Below are 15943 nucleotides of genomic sequence, written 5' to 3'. Positions count from 1 at the left end.
GGAGGAGCCGATGTAGTATAGTCTAAAAAGTCCATCGAGCCGATGAAGTGAGCTGTAGCTCACGGAAGCTTATGCTCTAATAAAGTTGTTAGTCTCTAAGGTGCCAGAAGTCCTCCTGTTCTTATGTCAAGTATGGCTACCGTACAGCTGGACATTGCCTCTTTTTGAGCCTCCATCCTCTGTCCAGGCAGATTTTTCAAACAACAGCCAATGTCTGGGATTTTTTCAAAGATGCTGCAGCTCAGAGAGCCTCGATTGGTCCACTTCCTGATTGGTTCCTTCTCCTGCATTGGCAGCCAATTGGTCCATTCCCCTGAAGCCACAGCTGATGGATCACACCCACCCAGGCCCCGGCTTCTAGCCCTGGGGAGAGGGGTCCCACAGAGAGGCGCTGACTGATGACTGGCTTGTGCTGACCACCATGCCACTGTGACATGGAGTAACACTGCCCCCATCTCCAGTGAGTACCCCCACTGCAGATACCCCCTCCAACCTCCCCAGTTGAACCCTTCCTTCAGCTCCCCCTTCTCCCTCGCGCCCCCCCCCCACAGTGTACTCTTGTGGGGAACCTGAAATATGGTAACCTTATTTGCAAGGGCTGGCCCCACCCTCATTACTAATTATAGGGAGCAAATTTTCGTGGTATACACAAAATCATAGTGGTACAGATAAAAGCCAACCCTCTTTCTTTCTCACACATGCAGAACAGAAGCTATCTGACAAGAATCACATCTAGTCAAACCCACAACAATGAGCATGAAGACCAGCAGTATCCTGGCTAACTAGCTCTACCCTAGCATTCCAGAAAACTTTATTTAGCTCTCTACTGAGGCGTCATACTGTTCTTCCATCTTGCATTTTGTGTTCTATGCCTTCTCCTCTATCCCTCATTTGGTATTTTCTTTCCTTCTCCCCCTCTGCCCCTTTCTTATGATGGCTGTTATTTCTCCCCGTGCCTGCTGATATCCCTTATGTGTGGGTTGGTTGAAACAAAGTAAAATTTATTAGAACCTTATGTCAGAAGTGAGGGCTTTGAGATCAAGTTTAAAATGAATTAGAATCGTACTGTAATCAGGGGAGGTAGCAACATTTTATAGTCTCATTATAATTTTAACATTGTCAGATTTTTCTTAGAAATGATGCATCAGTTAGTTATAAACTTGGGAACGAGCTTTCACTAAAAATCCTTTCATCTCCTATGGGGGGGAAAAGGTGTTGGTTTACTTGCAGGATTAAGATAATTAAAAAGAAAAAAAAAGTCTGCCGATCATATGAATCTCATCTTCTTGACAACCAGTCATAATATCAAAATGAAGTTCAGTTCTGGTTGGGAGCTTTAAAATTACTTCCTTATCAGGATGTAGAAAAATAAATAGTATTGTGGATTGTGTGAAACATCATTGAAACTAGTGGGCGGAAGTACTGCCCTTCATTTAAGATAGCTGTAAGAAACTATTATGCTCTTTTGTGGAACCAGAAAATGACTGCACCACAACTAAAGGTGGGGCAGAATTTGTCCGGGCTTACCCAAAGAAGGGCAGCTCTGCTTTGTGGTTGCGGGGGAGAGGGGGAGTGGAGGAAGGTCAGAAACTGCTGCAAAAGGTGCTTTGCAGCAATGACTCACCCCCTCGCCACCCAGGAATGTGCATAAAAGTATGAAACCTCAGTGGGGCAAGACTCTATGTCCAAGAAGCGAGGAAGCCAGCATCCACCCTCCCTCCCCTTGTGGAGTGGGTGTGAGGATGGAACTTTTCTGGTGAATAGAAAAGGTGGTAGGCCGTATGTCGCAACTTATTTTGTAACATTGGGCAGATGTTCAGTGCAGGTACTCCATAGGGAGGGCAGCCAGTGACCAGATAAATGGCCTGGTAAAGGACTTAAAAGGAGGTACTGGATAAAGGAACAGAATGGGGGAGGGGGTTTGGAGACTTCTATGATTGGTACGGCGGGGAGCCAACCCCCTCTGTTCCCATAGCCCTCCTTAACCCTCTTACTAGGCTGGTGGATGGTAAGGTCCAAGCCATGGGTTGGCTGGGGGACCTGGATGGAAGCAAAGGTGGGCTGGTGAAAGCCCTGGAGAATTGATTTGAATAAGGATTATTTGCCTGCATTGTACACTTTATCTGAGGGGTAGTCCCCGACATCTATATAATAAAGTTGCGGCCTGATTAAAACTCATAACAAGTCTCCTGTCCTTCTTGCGGTATACCCAGACAACAAACAATCGCAGCCTTCACCTAAAACACAGGCATATGTACTGTCCAAAACAAAGACATATAAGGGCAGAGGCATTTTGCTGGGTATTGTTTTAAAAGAAGTGATGGAAAAGTAAAAGTAAAACATGACTTTTTTATTTTATTTCTTATGTTGTGTTAAATCCTGTCCATTAGTTCAAAGGCCTGACCCACATACCCCAGCTTGCTGACACTTGGGGCACTGCCAAGAAAACAACACAAAATAACAAAATATTTTGAGTGACAAATTCTTCATTTGGCAGCATGTCCCAATGAGTAACAAAATATTATAAAAAAAATAAACAGCTTCAAATTACTACTACTAAAGATTCCAAATGTAAGCCAGGACTCAAACTAATTTTACAACATCAACACAATTTATTTAGATCAAATTAAAAGATTTCTAATTGCTTCCCCCCCCACTAATCTTAGCAATTTGTGAACATGAAACATCAATCATTTGATAGAATAGAAATTAACTGTTGTAGCAGCAGCAGACTGAGGTTTTCCGATGATATTCAATTCCATTAACATAAAGATTTCTCATTAACAGTGGTAGCCTGGTTAGTTTCAAGTTGCTCTTGCTTCTAGTTTCACTACAGAACTGAATTGGAAGCTCCAAAGTTATCATTTAATAAAAAATTTACTCCATACCTTCTCAGTGGAAATGTGTCACCACATTTTCAATAAGATTTTGGGGCTAATGCTGATTAATTATTCATAATGAATTATACAAATATTAACATTAAAATTAAAGAAATAAGTATGAAAAAGTATACAGTATGGCATGATATGTAAGTGCATCATGATAGACATTACCAAGAGATGTTTCTGAAAATATACAAATTTATTTTAAATGCTGTATAAATAAATAATTCCCTTCAGCTCATAGCAGAATCAAAAATAAAGTAAACTAAATTAAAACAAGTAAAGCAAAATTTGTAAGCTTTTCTACTTAAAGACAAAAAACACAGTATATTTATACTGCAGACTATTTAACTACTGTATTTTCGCCAATGTGTACAGTCTTATAATTGATGGATGAAAACCTTGTAATTTAATAAGATTGTTCTTTCAACCAGCCTCTTTCTAAACTAAAATAATTCACATTTTTACTGTGATCTTCAGGCACACCGTGATTAACTTACCCTCACTTGCCCGACAAAAGCATTCACTTCCTCTTCGTGTACAGATAGATTTTTAGGTAGAAAGGGATCAAAGACTGGTCCATTGTCATTTACATCAGTCACCACCACATTAACCGTGGCAGTTGAGGTCTGCAGGGAAAGACAAAATAGTAAGCCAAATATTTGCACTTTACATGATGTCATTCTGCTATGTATGATTAGAGTTGTGCTATGAAAAAGCACTAAACACTGTCAGCGAAACAGATTAAAAATATCACTCTTTCCCTGGTCTGTGACAAGTCAAGCATTAGTCAGTTTTGCCTTTTGTTTGTCAGCTTTTGGGTGAATGGAGGGTGTGTGAAAGCAAAGACTATGGATCCATTTCATGTACCTTTAGGAAACATGAACATTTGTGATTTTCTTCCTTCCTTGTATTTCATCATGAAACACCACGTTTTCTGGCAGAAATAGCTAGTTTTGACCCTTGACCAAATTCTTGTTAAAACCCATAAAACTAATTGTTCTGTTTCATGTACGAATTCCAGGACGTAGAATTTAGTTTAACTGTAATCTGTTCAAAGACTTGTTACATACTCAGCAGTCCACAGAAAATTTTAATCTTTAAAAATGTAATCATTAATATAAGTTCACCTGTGACCTACCCTGTCTAACTGCTTGTGTAACCCACATACCTTCTGGATGTGGTGTTCTGTCCCATCTAGTCGCACTGAGACCACTTTAAGAGAGAGATAAAAATGAGTCTGCTCTACAGCCCTAGTTAAAAGGCAGTTGGCTTTTAGCTCATGCGGTAGAGGCTCATGCACTAAGCTCCAGAGGTCCTTGGTTCAATCCTGCCCGCCGCCAACTGGGTTCTGTTGGCTTTACACTTATCTACACACTGAGTTACTGAGCTTTATTCATGTCAACATGTGAATTTACCGTGCACAAATCTGCCACGCAGTCAATTCCCACGTGGTCACTGCTACGCCATGCTGCACTGCAAGACTTTCACTTTACTGTAGCAGTGTCCACATGGCAAGTTACTGTGTCAAACCTTGTGCACTATAGATTTACACCCTGGCTTGAGACTAGGACCTATTCCTTTGGAAATCAGTTCTCCCAGGTTTGTTAACCTTTAGGTCAGGCTGCAAAGGTCATCTTTTTAATTTGTCCAATAGGGGTCTGGGTTGAGAGCAGGGTGAGGCTGAAACTCCAGTGCTGGCTTTGTTGATGGAGTTTATTATTCAGATCTTGTTATATTTATGTTGCTTTAACAAGTAATCAATACTCAGTCATAAATTTGTCATGTTTTGACACAATATACTACATACTTATAAACATATGAAGTATTTTTAAAAATATATGAAAAACAATGGTGCAATTAACTAGCTTCTTGTACTTGCTTTTTGCTCAGTTGATTACTATTTATTTCTGAAACTTGTCATTCCTATATTTAACTTATTTTAGGAAGCTCAAGCTCTTTTTTTAAATATGTACAAAATCATTATCAACAGTAAGAAGGCTCCAGAACATTTGCTGTACATGATACACAAAGCATACTGAATTCAAATGGATTTTAATAAGCTAATCTGATTCTGCACAATGAAGAGAAATACAATCTCTTGGATTTAGTAAACTGAGAAAATATGACATGGAAATCATAGACATCAGAAAATAAACAGCTGTCAGTTTGAGAGATTTTTTTTCTGTTACAAAGAAACTTTAATGGAATGTTTCTACAATGTACTTGTTGCTTTCATGATGCTGTCAATAGTGAGTCAACCTAGTGCATCATTTAGAACATTTATATTTGTTACTCAGCAGCCAAAACACATTTTGTCTAATTGCTTTGGAATCAAGTTTATGAAAGTAAAATTGTTGTTCTGATTTGCTTACAGATCCATCTGAATGCTGGTATAATTCAAGAAAGGCACATATGAGGGAACAAAACACTTTCCTTCAGCATTCAGCCACTCAAGGGAGGGGTGGAATTTTGTGTCATTCTTCAACCCAAGTTCAATTTTGATATGAGGGGAACTTGCAATAAATCTCAGGAATTCTTACAGCGCAGGGATTAGCCTCGGGAGTGAGGGTTGGGAATAAAGAGGAAGGGAGGAGACATACCCGAGAGGGAAATGGACAATTATCAGTGAAAAGCAAGAAAAAAGAGAAACTTGTGAGTGAGAAAGGGACAAGATGCCCAACAAAATACAACAGGGTAAAGCAGACCTTCCCTCAATCTGTATGGTAATATGGGGGAAGGGAATGAGTTTACTGCCACCTCCGAGATATCTGAAGAGGTTTACTGGGAACCTGACCTCTTCACCTTAGAGATAACTGGCAAAGAGATCAAGGGCTACTGGATCATCATAAGATCAGACAGGGCTCATTTTAGAACCTAGATCTTAACTTCCCATCATTGCTTTTATTTTCACCTTGAGTGTGCCTTGCGATACATATTGTTGCAGGGCTGATGCTGTTTTTGGCAAGTTATTATGTAATTATATATGTGATATTGCTGAACTACAGGAGGTTAAGAGAAGGATGAGAATGATCATGCACATGGAACAATACTCATAGGAAGAGAAATGGAAAAGATTAGGATTATTTACCTTAGAAAGAAGATGAATAAGAAGGGACGAGATAAAAGTACATATAATATTGAATACTATCGGGAAGGTAGATTGGAAGCACCCGTCCTCGCAGTCTCATAAGACAAGAACAAGGGGACAGTCAATGAAATTAAAAGGAGGGAAATTCTAAAACGATAAAAGGAAATACTTTTTTCCAAACTATGTATAACGGAACTGTGAAGTCACTGCCACAGGAAGTCATTGAGACCAAGAACTTAAGATTCTAAAACAATTTGGACATTTATATGGACGTATAGAATACACAGGTAATAAAAATGTTGTGGAAAGGTCATTAAGCCTCATAGTTCAGGGCTAACACCAATCGGTATTAGAGATGAGAATGAGACCTAATATGGGTTGTAAATGACTCCTCAACTGATAATTGCACTTCTCTCTGAAGTATCTGGTATTGGCCACGGTTGGAGACACGATACTGAACTACATGCACCTTGACTCTGATCCAGTCTGTCAATTCCTATGTTCCTGTATTTGCATCAATGTCATAATAAATCATCCTGTCATAGACGCACTATACTGTTCAACATTCATCTTGGTCTGGGAGGAGAAAACATGATCTTTTAAAATAGCCTGAACATTGTATTGATTTTGAGGCCCTAATTAGATAATCAAAATTAATCCAAAATTTACCAAAAAGCACATAAACTTTTTTTGTTTGTCTTATTTAAAACTTCCATGGTGCTCAAATGTGCTCTTGAGCCAGTACTAACATTTTTAAATAGAGCTATCATAATTTCTACAGTAGTCACAACTTAGTGAACCATTAGAAGTAAATTAATTCACTGAGCGGTGCAACCAGAGATACTATAAAAAAATACATATCCAAGAGGCATTTGTTTGTTCCCCGTCCCCCTGTTTTGCTGTCAACTTCTCTAGCATTTCTGATGCACGACAAAAGAACCCTTTGGAATTCTCTAGTTTTCTCCTCTAGACTCACAAACCTCTATCAACTTCATCCGATTGCATTATCGTTTTTGCAATGTTAATAATGGACATACAGTGTTAATAGGTGCTATTTTTCACCCCAATAAGGACATGATGTGACCCCTGTAGATGGTCTGCAACTCAGTTAACTATATTGGTTTCCTCTGGGATGCATGTAACATCCATTGATGATTCTGCCATTAGTTCACCTTGGTAACTGCCACACTCAAACGATTGTTTAATAAAGCGTGTGTGTGTGTGTGTATTCCAATAAGGGGCTCCAGAGCAACAGTGTCATGACTAGCACCCACAGCAAAAGTGTGACAGGTATATATCCTAAAATATCCTTCAGTAAGCAACTAGGGTGAATTACGGTGCCTATTTTTAGCCTATCAGTGAAGCAGAAAATAGAGCCAGCAAGTAAACTGTGGGTCACATGGCCTTGCAACAGCCACAAGAGTAATCACCTGGCACAACAGTTAATATGAGGGAAGGCCCACATTTTAGAGTACACTTTTTTGGTGGGGTGGGAAGAGGGTAAATGCGTACACTGTGAGGGAAACCTTCCTTTTTACTGCCAGTTGCATGCAGCTCAGTTTCATGTATGGTCATTCAGCTCCATCATATTTCACATCACTGATTTCCTACTGCAGGTGCCAGTGCTGTGATTGCTCTGAAAGTCACGTAAGCCATGATTCACTTTTTGCATAATGAGGACATTCTTCTAACAAAGAAGCCTCTACCACACAGGCACAGTGATGGAGATTCTTTAAACACTCTTCTATTCTGCTACCTTCATCAGAGAAAATTCTGGTGAATATGAGAACTGTGAGAGTTATTCTTGCCTTATAAAACAAAAGGAACAAAATCAATACTGAAAGAAACACATGGGTTCAGTGTATCCAATTAGGAGTAGATGCCTGTTTACTCTTTTACGGCAGTCTTTCTTGTCTTGTTAGTGAAAAAAATTGCTGAATCATACATCTCAGAGCCTCATGAATCAGGAACAGAGTCATGTTCTCACTTGCTTACTCACCCTTCAGCTGTCTCCACCACTTCTGAAACCTCCCCAGCTCAGCACCCTACAACATTGCTGTTTGACCTCTCCACTTGATTCTCAGTTTTTCCCATTGTAGGTGAGCTGGATATGTAAGATTGCAATTAGAGTTTCATTTGAAGGCCTCATTTGAATCTCCTAATAACTGATCAAAATCAAGCCTAATCTATGTGCTTCCCAACATTTAGAGTTAATACTCAGAATGAATGAGAATTTTCATGCAAAGTCTGAAGCACATCAATTCAAGACTCAGAAATATCATCAGAACCTGCAATGTTTTGTGCATTCCTCTCTGTTCATAATCCAAAAAAGTTACATTTCATCATTTGATAGGGAAAGAGTACAAGCCACTATCTTGTGCATGGGGTATTTAAAAATACAAAATGCAAAAAAATAGCACTGTTCACCACTAAAGCAGGAGTCTCTATGGAAGCAGAGACTCCAATTAAAAAAAGCATTTAAGCCTGCGCTTAACATAAAGTGTGTGCTTAATTACCGTTGAAGTCAAAGGGACATAAGCATATGCTTAAGTGGGTTTCCTAAATAAGGATGGATTTACACACCTATTTAAGCACTTTACTGAATCAGGATTAGAGAGACCAGGGAAGAAAATACAATTTACTATTATTTCTATGTATGTCCTGATGCATTTTCTACAGCGGTGCTAGGTGACTATGTTAGGAGGATGTGAGTAATGCAGATCCCATGCTATGATGTGAGTAATGTGAGCAATGCGGATCCCATTTTATGATGTGAGTAATGTGAGTAATGCAAATCCCATGCTATGATATCTGCATGTAAGTTTTTCAACTTTTCATAATGTCTATGTAAGTACCAACACTGATTTTTTTTTAAATGTTTTATAGGTCAGAGTTAAAGTTATCATTGGAATGTGTAACATGAAAAGCCAGCAATAGTGTGACTTCTCAAAAGGATTGGGCACTTCCTTTTTGTTGCTGAAGCAATCAATGGGTTCTTCACACATATAATAAATATAAGTCTAACAAAAGATGAACATCTGCAATTTATAGCTTTATTAAGCCAACTGAAATAGTTCTTATATCCATAATTCACCTCTAAGCAATAAACACAATATTTAAATAGACTCCTCAAATATCTTTTGCTCTAAGTGTGCAAGGCTCTCATAAATGTTAAAGAATAGAAGATAAATACAAAGAAAATGTCACTTTATTTATTTGTACCCTGCCATTTAATTGGAAACTGGGAACTGATGAGCATTTTGCTTGCCATAGGAAAGTGAATATTCTTAGCTTTGCTGAAAAACAAGTTTATTAATTTAGACAAAATCTAAGACAAAGACTATCATCCTAAAATACAAATGAGTTGGTAAGTAATAAGATATGAGCAAAAAGTCCAGGCCTTATTTGATTGAAAAAGAATCTGTAAAAAATGTTTATGATCTACATGGCAGGATTTTTCTCTATTAAACTTAAGAAAACTATATTTATGTTGTGGCTTAAATATACAAAATAATAGCTATTTTTAATCAGTTGGGACAAATTCAGGTGCTCATATATTAAGGTGAGCAAAGTGATAAGAACCAACATAGAATATTTATTAATGGGGTAAAATGGAATGGAAATTGTTACATTAGTATAAGTTAGTTACTCCAGGAGGGTAAGTCCTTGAAGACTCACATTTACACAATAAATACAATTCATTGCTAATGAGAATCTAATATCTTTATAGGTATTGTAGGCTCAGAAACTGGTGTGTTAACAGGGAAAAGGGCTGTGGTACATGGATCTTGGTTCCTGATGCATGTGTTTATGCCAAAATGGTATAACTCACAGTGAAGGGTGACTAGCAGAGCATAGGTATAACCCTGGGGAGAAGAGTGGGGAGTGTATCTTTTCTCACTAACATTTTACTATCTTGTTGGTGTCCCCATCAGTGCTGCTGCAGGCTTCATGTATTCTCACACCATGTGCCCTTACCCTAAACACTTTTAAAGATGCAGTTTACACCTATATTCAGGAGCAGGAACAGTGGAGAGCCCCCTTCCATCACCAATTTACTATGAGCTAGATGAAAACACCTTCTGTTTGTTTAGAACCAGTGAATGTGCACCGGTTATAAAAGTACAGAGGGTTACTGATAGTCAGCAAGATCTAACCTGGAAGGCATGCGTCACTAAAGAGAAACATTATAGGGGCATATACCAAAGAGGTGGTTCTAGCCCTAAACTCTTAAACCACAGAGAAACTTGTGGCAGCAAAACATGAAACCAGCTTATCTTTTCCAGGCCCATCTAGGACTCATGAGAGATATAAAATACATGGCAGTTTTTGTTAACAGTTTGCAAACACTATTTTAGTGAAATAAAGGTATTTTTGAGTTACAAAAATGTTACTGGATGCAGAACATTTCCCCACCTTAACATTAGCCCAACAGATGTCTTTCCAAATACATTTAAAAAAATGAATATAACAGTGTACGCTCAATTTCAGTCAGTCAATTTTTTTTAAAAAATGACTTACATAAACCATTATATTTTTCTTTGACAATCAAAACCAAAACTTTCCTGAAGAACATAAACCCTCTGAAACTTTTATTATGTGTTATGCTATCCTGCAGTACATTTTAAATTTTAATGTCAACTCCCTGGTTTCTTTCATGTGATGTCTGATAAAACTATGGGCTTGGGTGATATGTGCCAGCAATGCCCCTCTGCCATGTGCATTGGCCAAACCAGACAGTCTCTACGCAAAAAGAATAAATGGACACAAATCAAACGTCAAGAATTATAACATTCAAAAACCACAGGGAGAACACTTCAATCTCCCTGGACACTCAATTACAGACCTAAAAGTGGCAATTCTTCAACAAAAAACCTTCAAAAACAGACTCCAACAAGAAACTGCAGAACTGGAATTAATTTGCAAACTGGACACCATCAAATTAGGCGTGAATAAAGACTGGGAGTGGATGGGTCATTACACAAACTGAAAGTTATTTCCCCATGCTAATGTTTCCCACTACTGTTACTCACACCTTCTTGTCAACTTTTTGACATGGGCCATCCTGATTACCACTATAAAAGTGATTATCCTTCTGCTGATAATAGCCCACTTTAATTGATTTGTCTTGTTAGAGTTGGTAAGGCAACCCCCATCTTTTCTTGTTCTCTGTATATATATATATATATATATATATATATATATATATATATATATCTTCCGACTGTATTTTCTACTCCATGCATCTGATGAAGTGGGTTTTAGCCCAAGAAAGCTTATGCCCAAATAAATTTGTTAGTCTCTAAGGTGCCACAAGGACTCCTTGTTCTTTTTGTATATACTGGATTATCCTTGTCAGCCCCAGGAGACAATGAGTTTCACAAGCATGGGTAAACGTTCTTGGTTTCAGTCAAAAATCCTGATTTTTAAAGGATTGTACAGATGCAAACTGAGGTTCACAGGTGCTTTTCCTATACAATCACAATAGGAAATGTCAAGGACTTTCCCATATGCTGCACAATAGAAAAATTATAGGCCACATTTGCTTTCCTTAATTGGGGTCCTATTGGTAAAAATAAAACTTTTTGAGTTCTTTGTATTGAGAAAGTAGAGAATTATTTGTCTGCCTATAAAGTTCCCTTTAATACATTTAACTAAACACATTTCCACTGTACTGATTGATCAAAAACAAAAAACTAGGTAAATGCAAACTTCAAGCTGTATTCAAAAGTCAGGAAAAGCCAATGTTAACTAGCACACAAAATTTTAATTCTGTACTCTTGTGCATAAAAATGGTCATATTCTATTTCTCAGATATCACATTTTTTCTAAAACTTCCCTCAAAATATTGTCTCTTGCTCCTTTTGAATAGGCCAGACAGAAGACATGTAAGTAATTTTTATAAGAAAAAAATATACAGATGAAGTATAACAATGTAGAGTAATGATGACAGTATGCTCCAATATATGGTTATCAAATTAAATTACAACATTAACTCTTTCGATGACCCTTAGAAGAACATTACTGAATAATGAAATATTGGGGTAATACAATCATAGGAATGTCATTAATTTATAAAGGATAACATTATTGAGGTCCTAAAAGCCAAACACAATTCCACAGAAACCCAAAATATTTTGATCATATTTAACTGATTTTAAAAAAGCTGGTTACATATTTCTGAACAGATATAAGCTACACTATGTGTAAAATGTCTCAATTTTATATCCACTGAAAGATAAACAAGTACATTAAAGTAACTCTAGGGATCTCATATATTATCGAGTGATGCAGATAATGCTTATAGAATTAATAGAAATTATATTGTTGTTGTAATTTTGTTAAACACTGACTTTCTCCCAAGCATATTAAAGAAGGAAGAAAATCCTTAAGTGTCTAAATTACACAAATCTACTAGCACCTAGTTATTGCCATATATGTATAATATTAGTTTAAATATGTTCGTAGATAAATAGTTGAAATTAATAGACTTTTCTAGGAAGTCAAACACAAGTCTAAATTACACAAATCTACTAGCACCTAATTATTGCCATATATGTATAATATTAATTTACATATGTTAGTAGATAAATAGTTGAAATTAATAATAGACTTTTCTACGAAGTCAAACACTGAAGCATAATTTGGATAATGTAATTTATCATATATAGTCCAGGGACTGAATTTTTTTTCTGCACTAAAAGTGGTGTTGATTTGTTTCGGCCAAGGATAAGATGCATTAAGAAAGAGAAGTATACTGCAAAAACATTCCATTTCACATCACAGTATTTTACAGTTTTCATTAACAGTTTGTGACAGCCCTTCAATGGTATTGTAAGATGAACAGATATTGATTTTAAGACACTGGACGTTCTGGAAGGACACTGCGGTGAAAAATAGACAGGACCTTCTACCAACACCATTTTCTTGTGCTCTGTAGTCAAGAGTACAGCACCTAATTTCCACTTTCCACTCCTAAATTTTGTATTAATTATTGCTTTATGTCTTCTGTAAGTTACTTCCAAAACCACAACAAACACCTTCACCTTTCTGTTCCTTAAATACAAAGAGCAGTAAATGATCCTGCAGTACACTACATAGTCTAGTCTCACACACAAATGAAGAAACATACACACATTGTTGTTTTAAGTTCTTAAATAGCACAGAATAGAATTGCTTTCTTCTTACAAAAATTCAGCGTACTTTGCTTGTCCAGCTATACCGAAAGAAGGACAGGAGACACCTGATATGGTTTTAATCAGGCTGCAAATTTATTATTAAATGTCTGGGACTACCCAGCATATACAATGGAGGTAACCCCATGTTCATTCAATAATTACCTGGGGCTTCCACCAGCTCCTCCTCTTTTTCATAGATATTTAGGTCAGAAGGGACCATTATGATCATCTAATCTGACCTCCTGCACAACGCAAGCCACAGAATCTCACCCACCACTACACACCACTTTTCTATCCAGGTCCCACAGCCAATCTATTGCTGGAACCTTACCATCCCTTCAGCCCTGGAGCACCCAGGGGAAAAAAATAGTGGGTGCTTACCACTCACCGACAGCCACACTCTCCCCCAACCACCCTTCAGAGTCTCCCTCCCGCTGGCAGCCCACTCATCAACTTATCCCCCTCCCTCCCAGTGCCTCCCACCGGCTGCGGATCAGCTGCTCCGCAGCATGCAGAGGGGGCAGAAAGAGGCGGGGTCTTGGTGCATCCTTAGCAGAAGGGATGGAGTGGGGGCAAGGCTGGGGGCAGAGAGAGGGCGGGAATAGCTGGGGTGGGGGTTTGGGGGAAGAGGTGGAATGAGGGAGGGGCCTGGGTCAGAGGGGTAGAGAGGAGGTCGGCGCCTATGCCACACATCAACAAAGCCCTCCCCGAACCTCCTGTTGGAAAGGTTGAAAAAAACCAACCCATGCTACCTAGGCCAATCTTGTGGTGATGGAAAAATTCCTTCCCAGCCCCCCTGAAAAGGGGCAGCTAGTGCAATGCCCAAAGCAGGTCTTGACCAAACGTGGCCTTTCACAACCTAAAGGGGAGGGAGGTTGGGTGCTGCCTCAGCTTAGTCCATGTAAAATGGGGGCTTCACTGCCCAAGGTTGCCTTTTGCAGTTCTGGTTCTCCAGGGGATGAGTCAGCAACCACACTGACTCCTCTGCTTTTGCAATAGTTTCTGCTCTCTCCCTCTTCCCGCCCTCCCCCTCCACCCCAGTAAGGCACCGCTCCCTTAATTCAGTCAGCTGGACAAAAGCCACCCTGCTTGAAGGTGGTCACTCTCTAAATCCTACTGGCACCTAATGGCAATCTTACCTGAAAATATCAAAGTTTGTCAATGTAACTTGAACTTGACAGATTTTTCCTTTCACTTGTCATTGTTCTGTCATTGTTCTGTCTAAGCCTCATAACTGGGGAAGCAATAACTGGCTATAAGTCCTCTACATATTTTCAACTCTTTGTATTGTGGCATTTCAGGGACAGGTGATGGGTTATGTTACTTCAAGGCCAGCACAAAAACCATGCAAAACCTCTAGTACTGTAAACCAGAATTAATATAGCTTGGAAAGCATGCCTGAGTATTTCAAACAATCAAGAGCATTTTAAAGTATAAGAAGGACCCCAGTGATTAAGTGATGTCACACATGCTGTGCAGCAAAATGGAAAGCAGTATTGCTTTTTGAAGTTATCAGAAGTCAGTTGAAAACCTGTGCACTGCTGATCAATTTCCATGAATACTACGATATTCTAGTAGTAGTGTTTAAAATGATTCTACAGCTTATGACATATTACACTGGGTGAATACGTTAAAAACAACAATATAAGAGTTTTCTATCAATGTTTACTCCCATTACTCATTGATTAAATTGTATTTCTGAAATGCAGGCAACTCTATAGAACTTGAAAAACTCTTAAATTGAACTGTTTTACAGTCCATTTTATATATTTGTAAACTCAACAAGCAATATTACTTAGGCTATCTTTTCAAACAACTCCCAGTAAACGGAGAGCACCTGTATACAAAGTGTCATTTTATGAAGGCAACTATTTTATACATTATATAGAAACTGGACGAGAAGAAGTCAAAGTTCTTAAAAACTGACTAACAGCAGTTGAAGTTCTCATTCACAAGACAGTTAAGCTGAAAATGTCAGTCAAACTGAAGTAACTAGGGCATGGTACAGAACACTGTCCAGTGCATTCAGTTGTTGAAGCCACATTGAATTCAATCAACTTTGAAACTGCCAAAATATGTATAAATGAAAGAAAATATAAAAGTGTTTGCTTGTTCTACTCTGAATAGGAGTTCTCACGTATTTCCCAAATGTCTGTGTTCTTTTCTTGGAAACCCTGAATGGAATAATATGACTTAAATTTTAATGTGATTATTCAACCATTGTTCCTAATATTTACTCTGAACAATGGGAGTGCAAAATGTCCCAAAGCCAAATATCCATGTTACAAATTAAGGAGAAGAATTTTTTTTTATGGAAAACAAAAGTAATTTTCCTTCCTCTGTATGTTAAATCTTAAAGCACATTTTGCATTAAATGTAAAAGGTAAGCTTTTCCATGTATATTTGAATCTACTTAATTCATTTAATTTCAAGTAGCATATTGCTGGATGGAAACAAATCAGATTATTATGCCTGCTAATGTTGTTAAAATATGTAATCAGTAGTTTTATTCTTTAAACAATGTTTAGGGACTTGCAACAAGCCTTCCTCCCACTATATTGTTCCTCTTCATAAGTAACACCACACCAGTGTTTTTCCAAAAAAGAATATACCTCTGTAACAAAGTCTAAGGTGGAACAGTTAGAAGAAAAACTGCGGTAATCCTCATTCGTAAAAAGGAACCACTGGTTTCCTACCTCTAATAGTCAATATGATTAAAAGGACACCACCATGTGAGTCAATGAGTTTTCACTTGTGGACTCCCCACTCCACCTTGCATTTAAAATATCTGA

The 15943-nt window shown here is 38.1% G+C and overlaps 1 protein-coding gene across 1 annotated transcript in view; it reads right to left on the bottom strand.

Annotated features, from left to right (window-relative positions):
* PCDH15 (protocadherin related 15) overlaps window positions 1-15943 on the bottom strand; it is a 1310198-nt gene that overhangs the window by 243069 nt on the left and 1051186 nt on the right. Inside the window, exon 20 of the mRNA XM_074958998.1 lies at window positions 3383-3511. Within this exon, the coding sequence (XP_074815099.1) occupies window positions 3383-3511 (129 nt within the window). The remainder of the gene's footprint in view (window positions 1-3382; window positions 3512-15943) is intronic.

This window comes from Natator depressus, chromosome 7 (assembly GCF_965152275.1).
Source record: "Natator depressus isolate rNatDep1 chromosome 7, rNatDep2.hap1, whole genome shotgun sequence".
NCBI lineage: Eukaryota > Metazoa > Chordata > Testudines > Cheloniidae > Natator > Natator depressus.
This window is presented reverse-complemented; position numbering and strand designations above follow the sequence as displayed.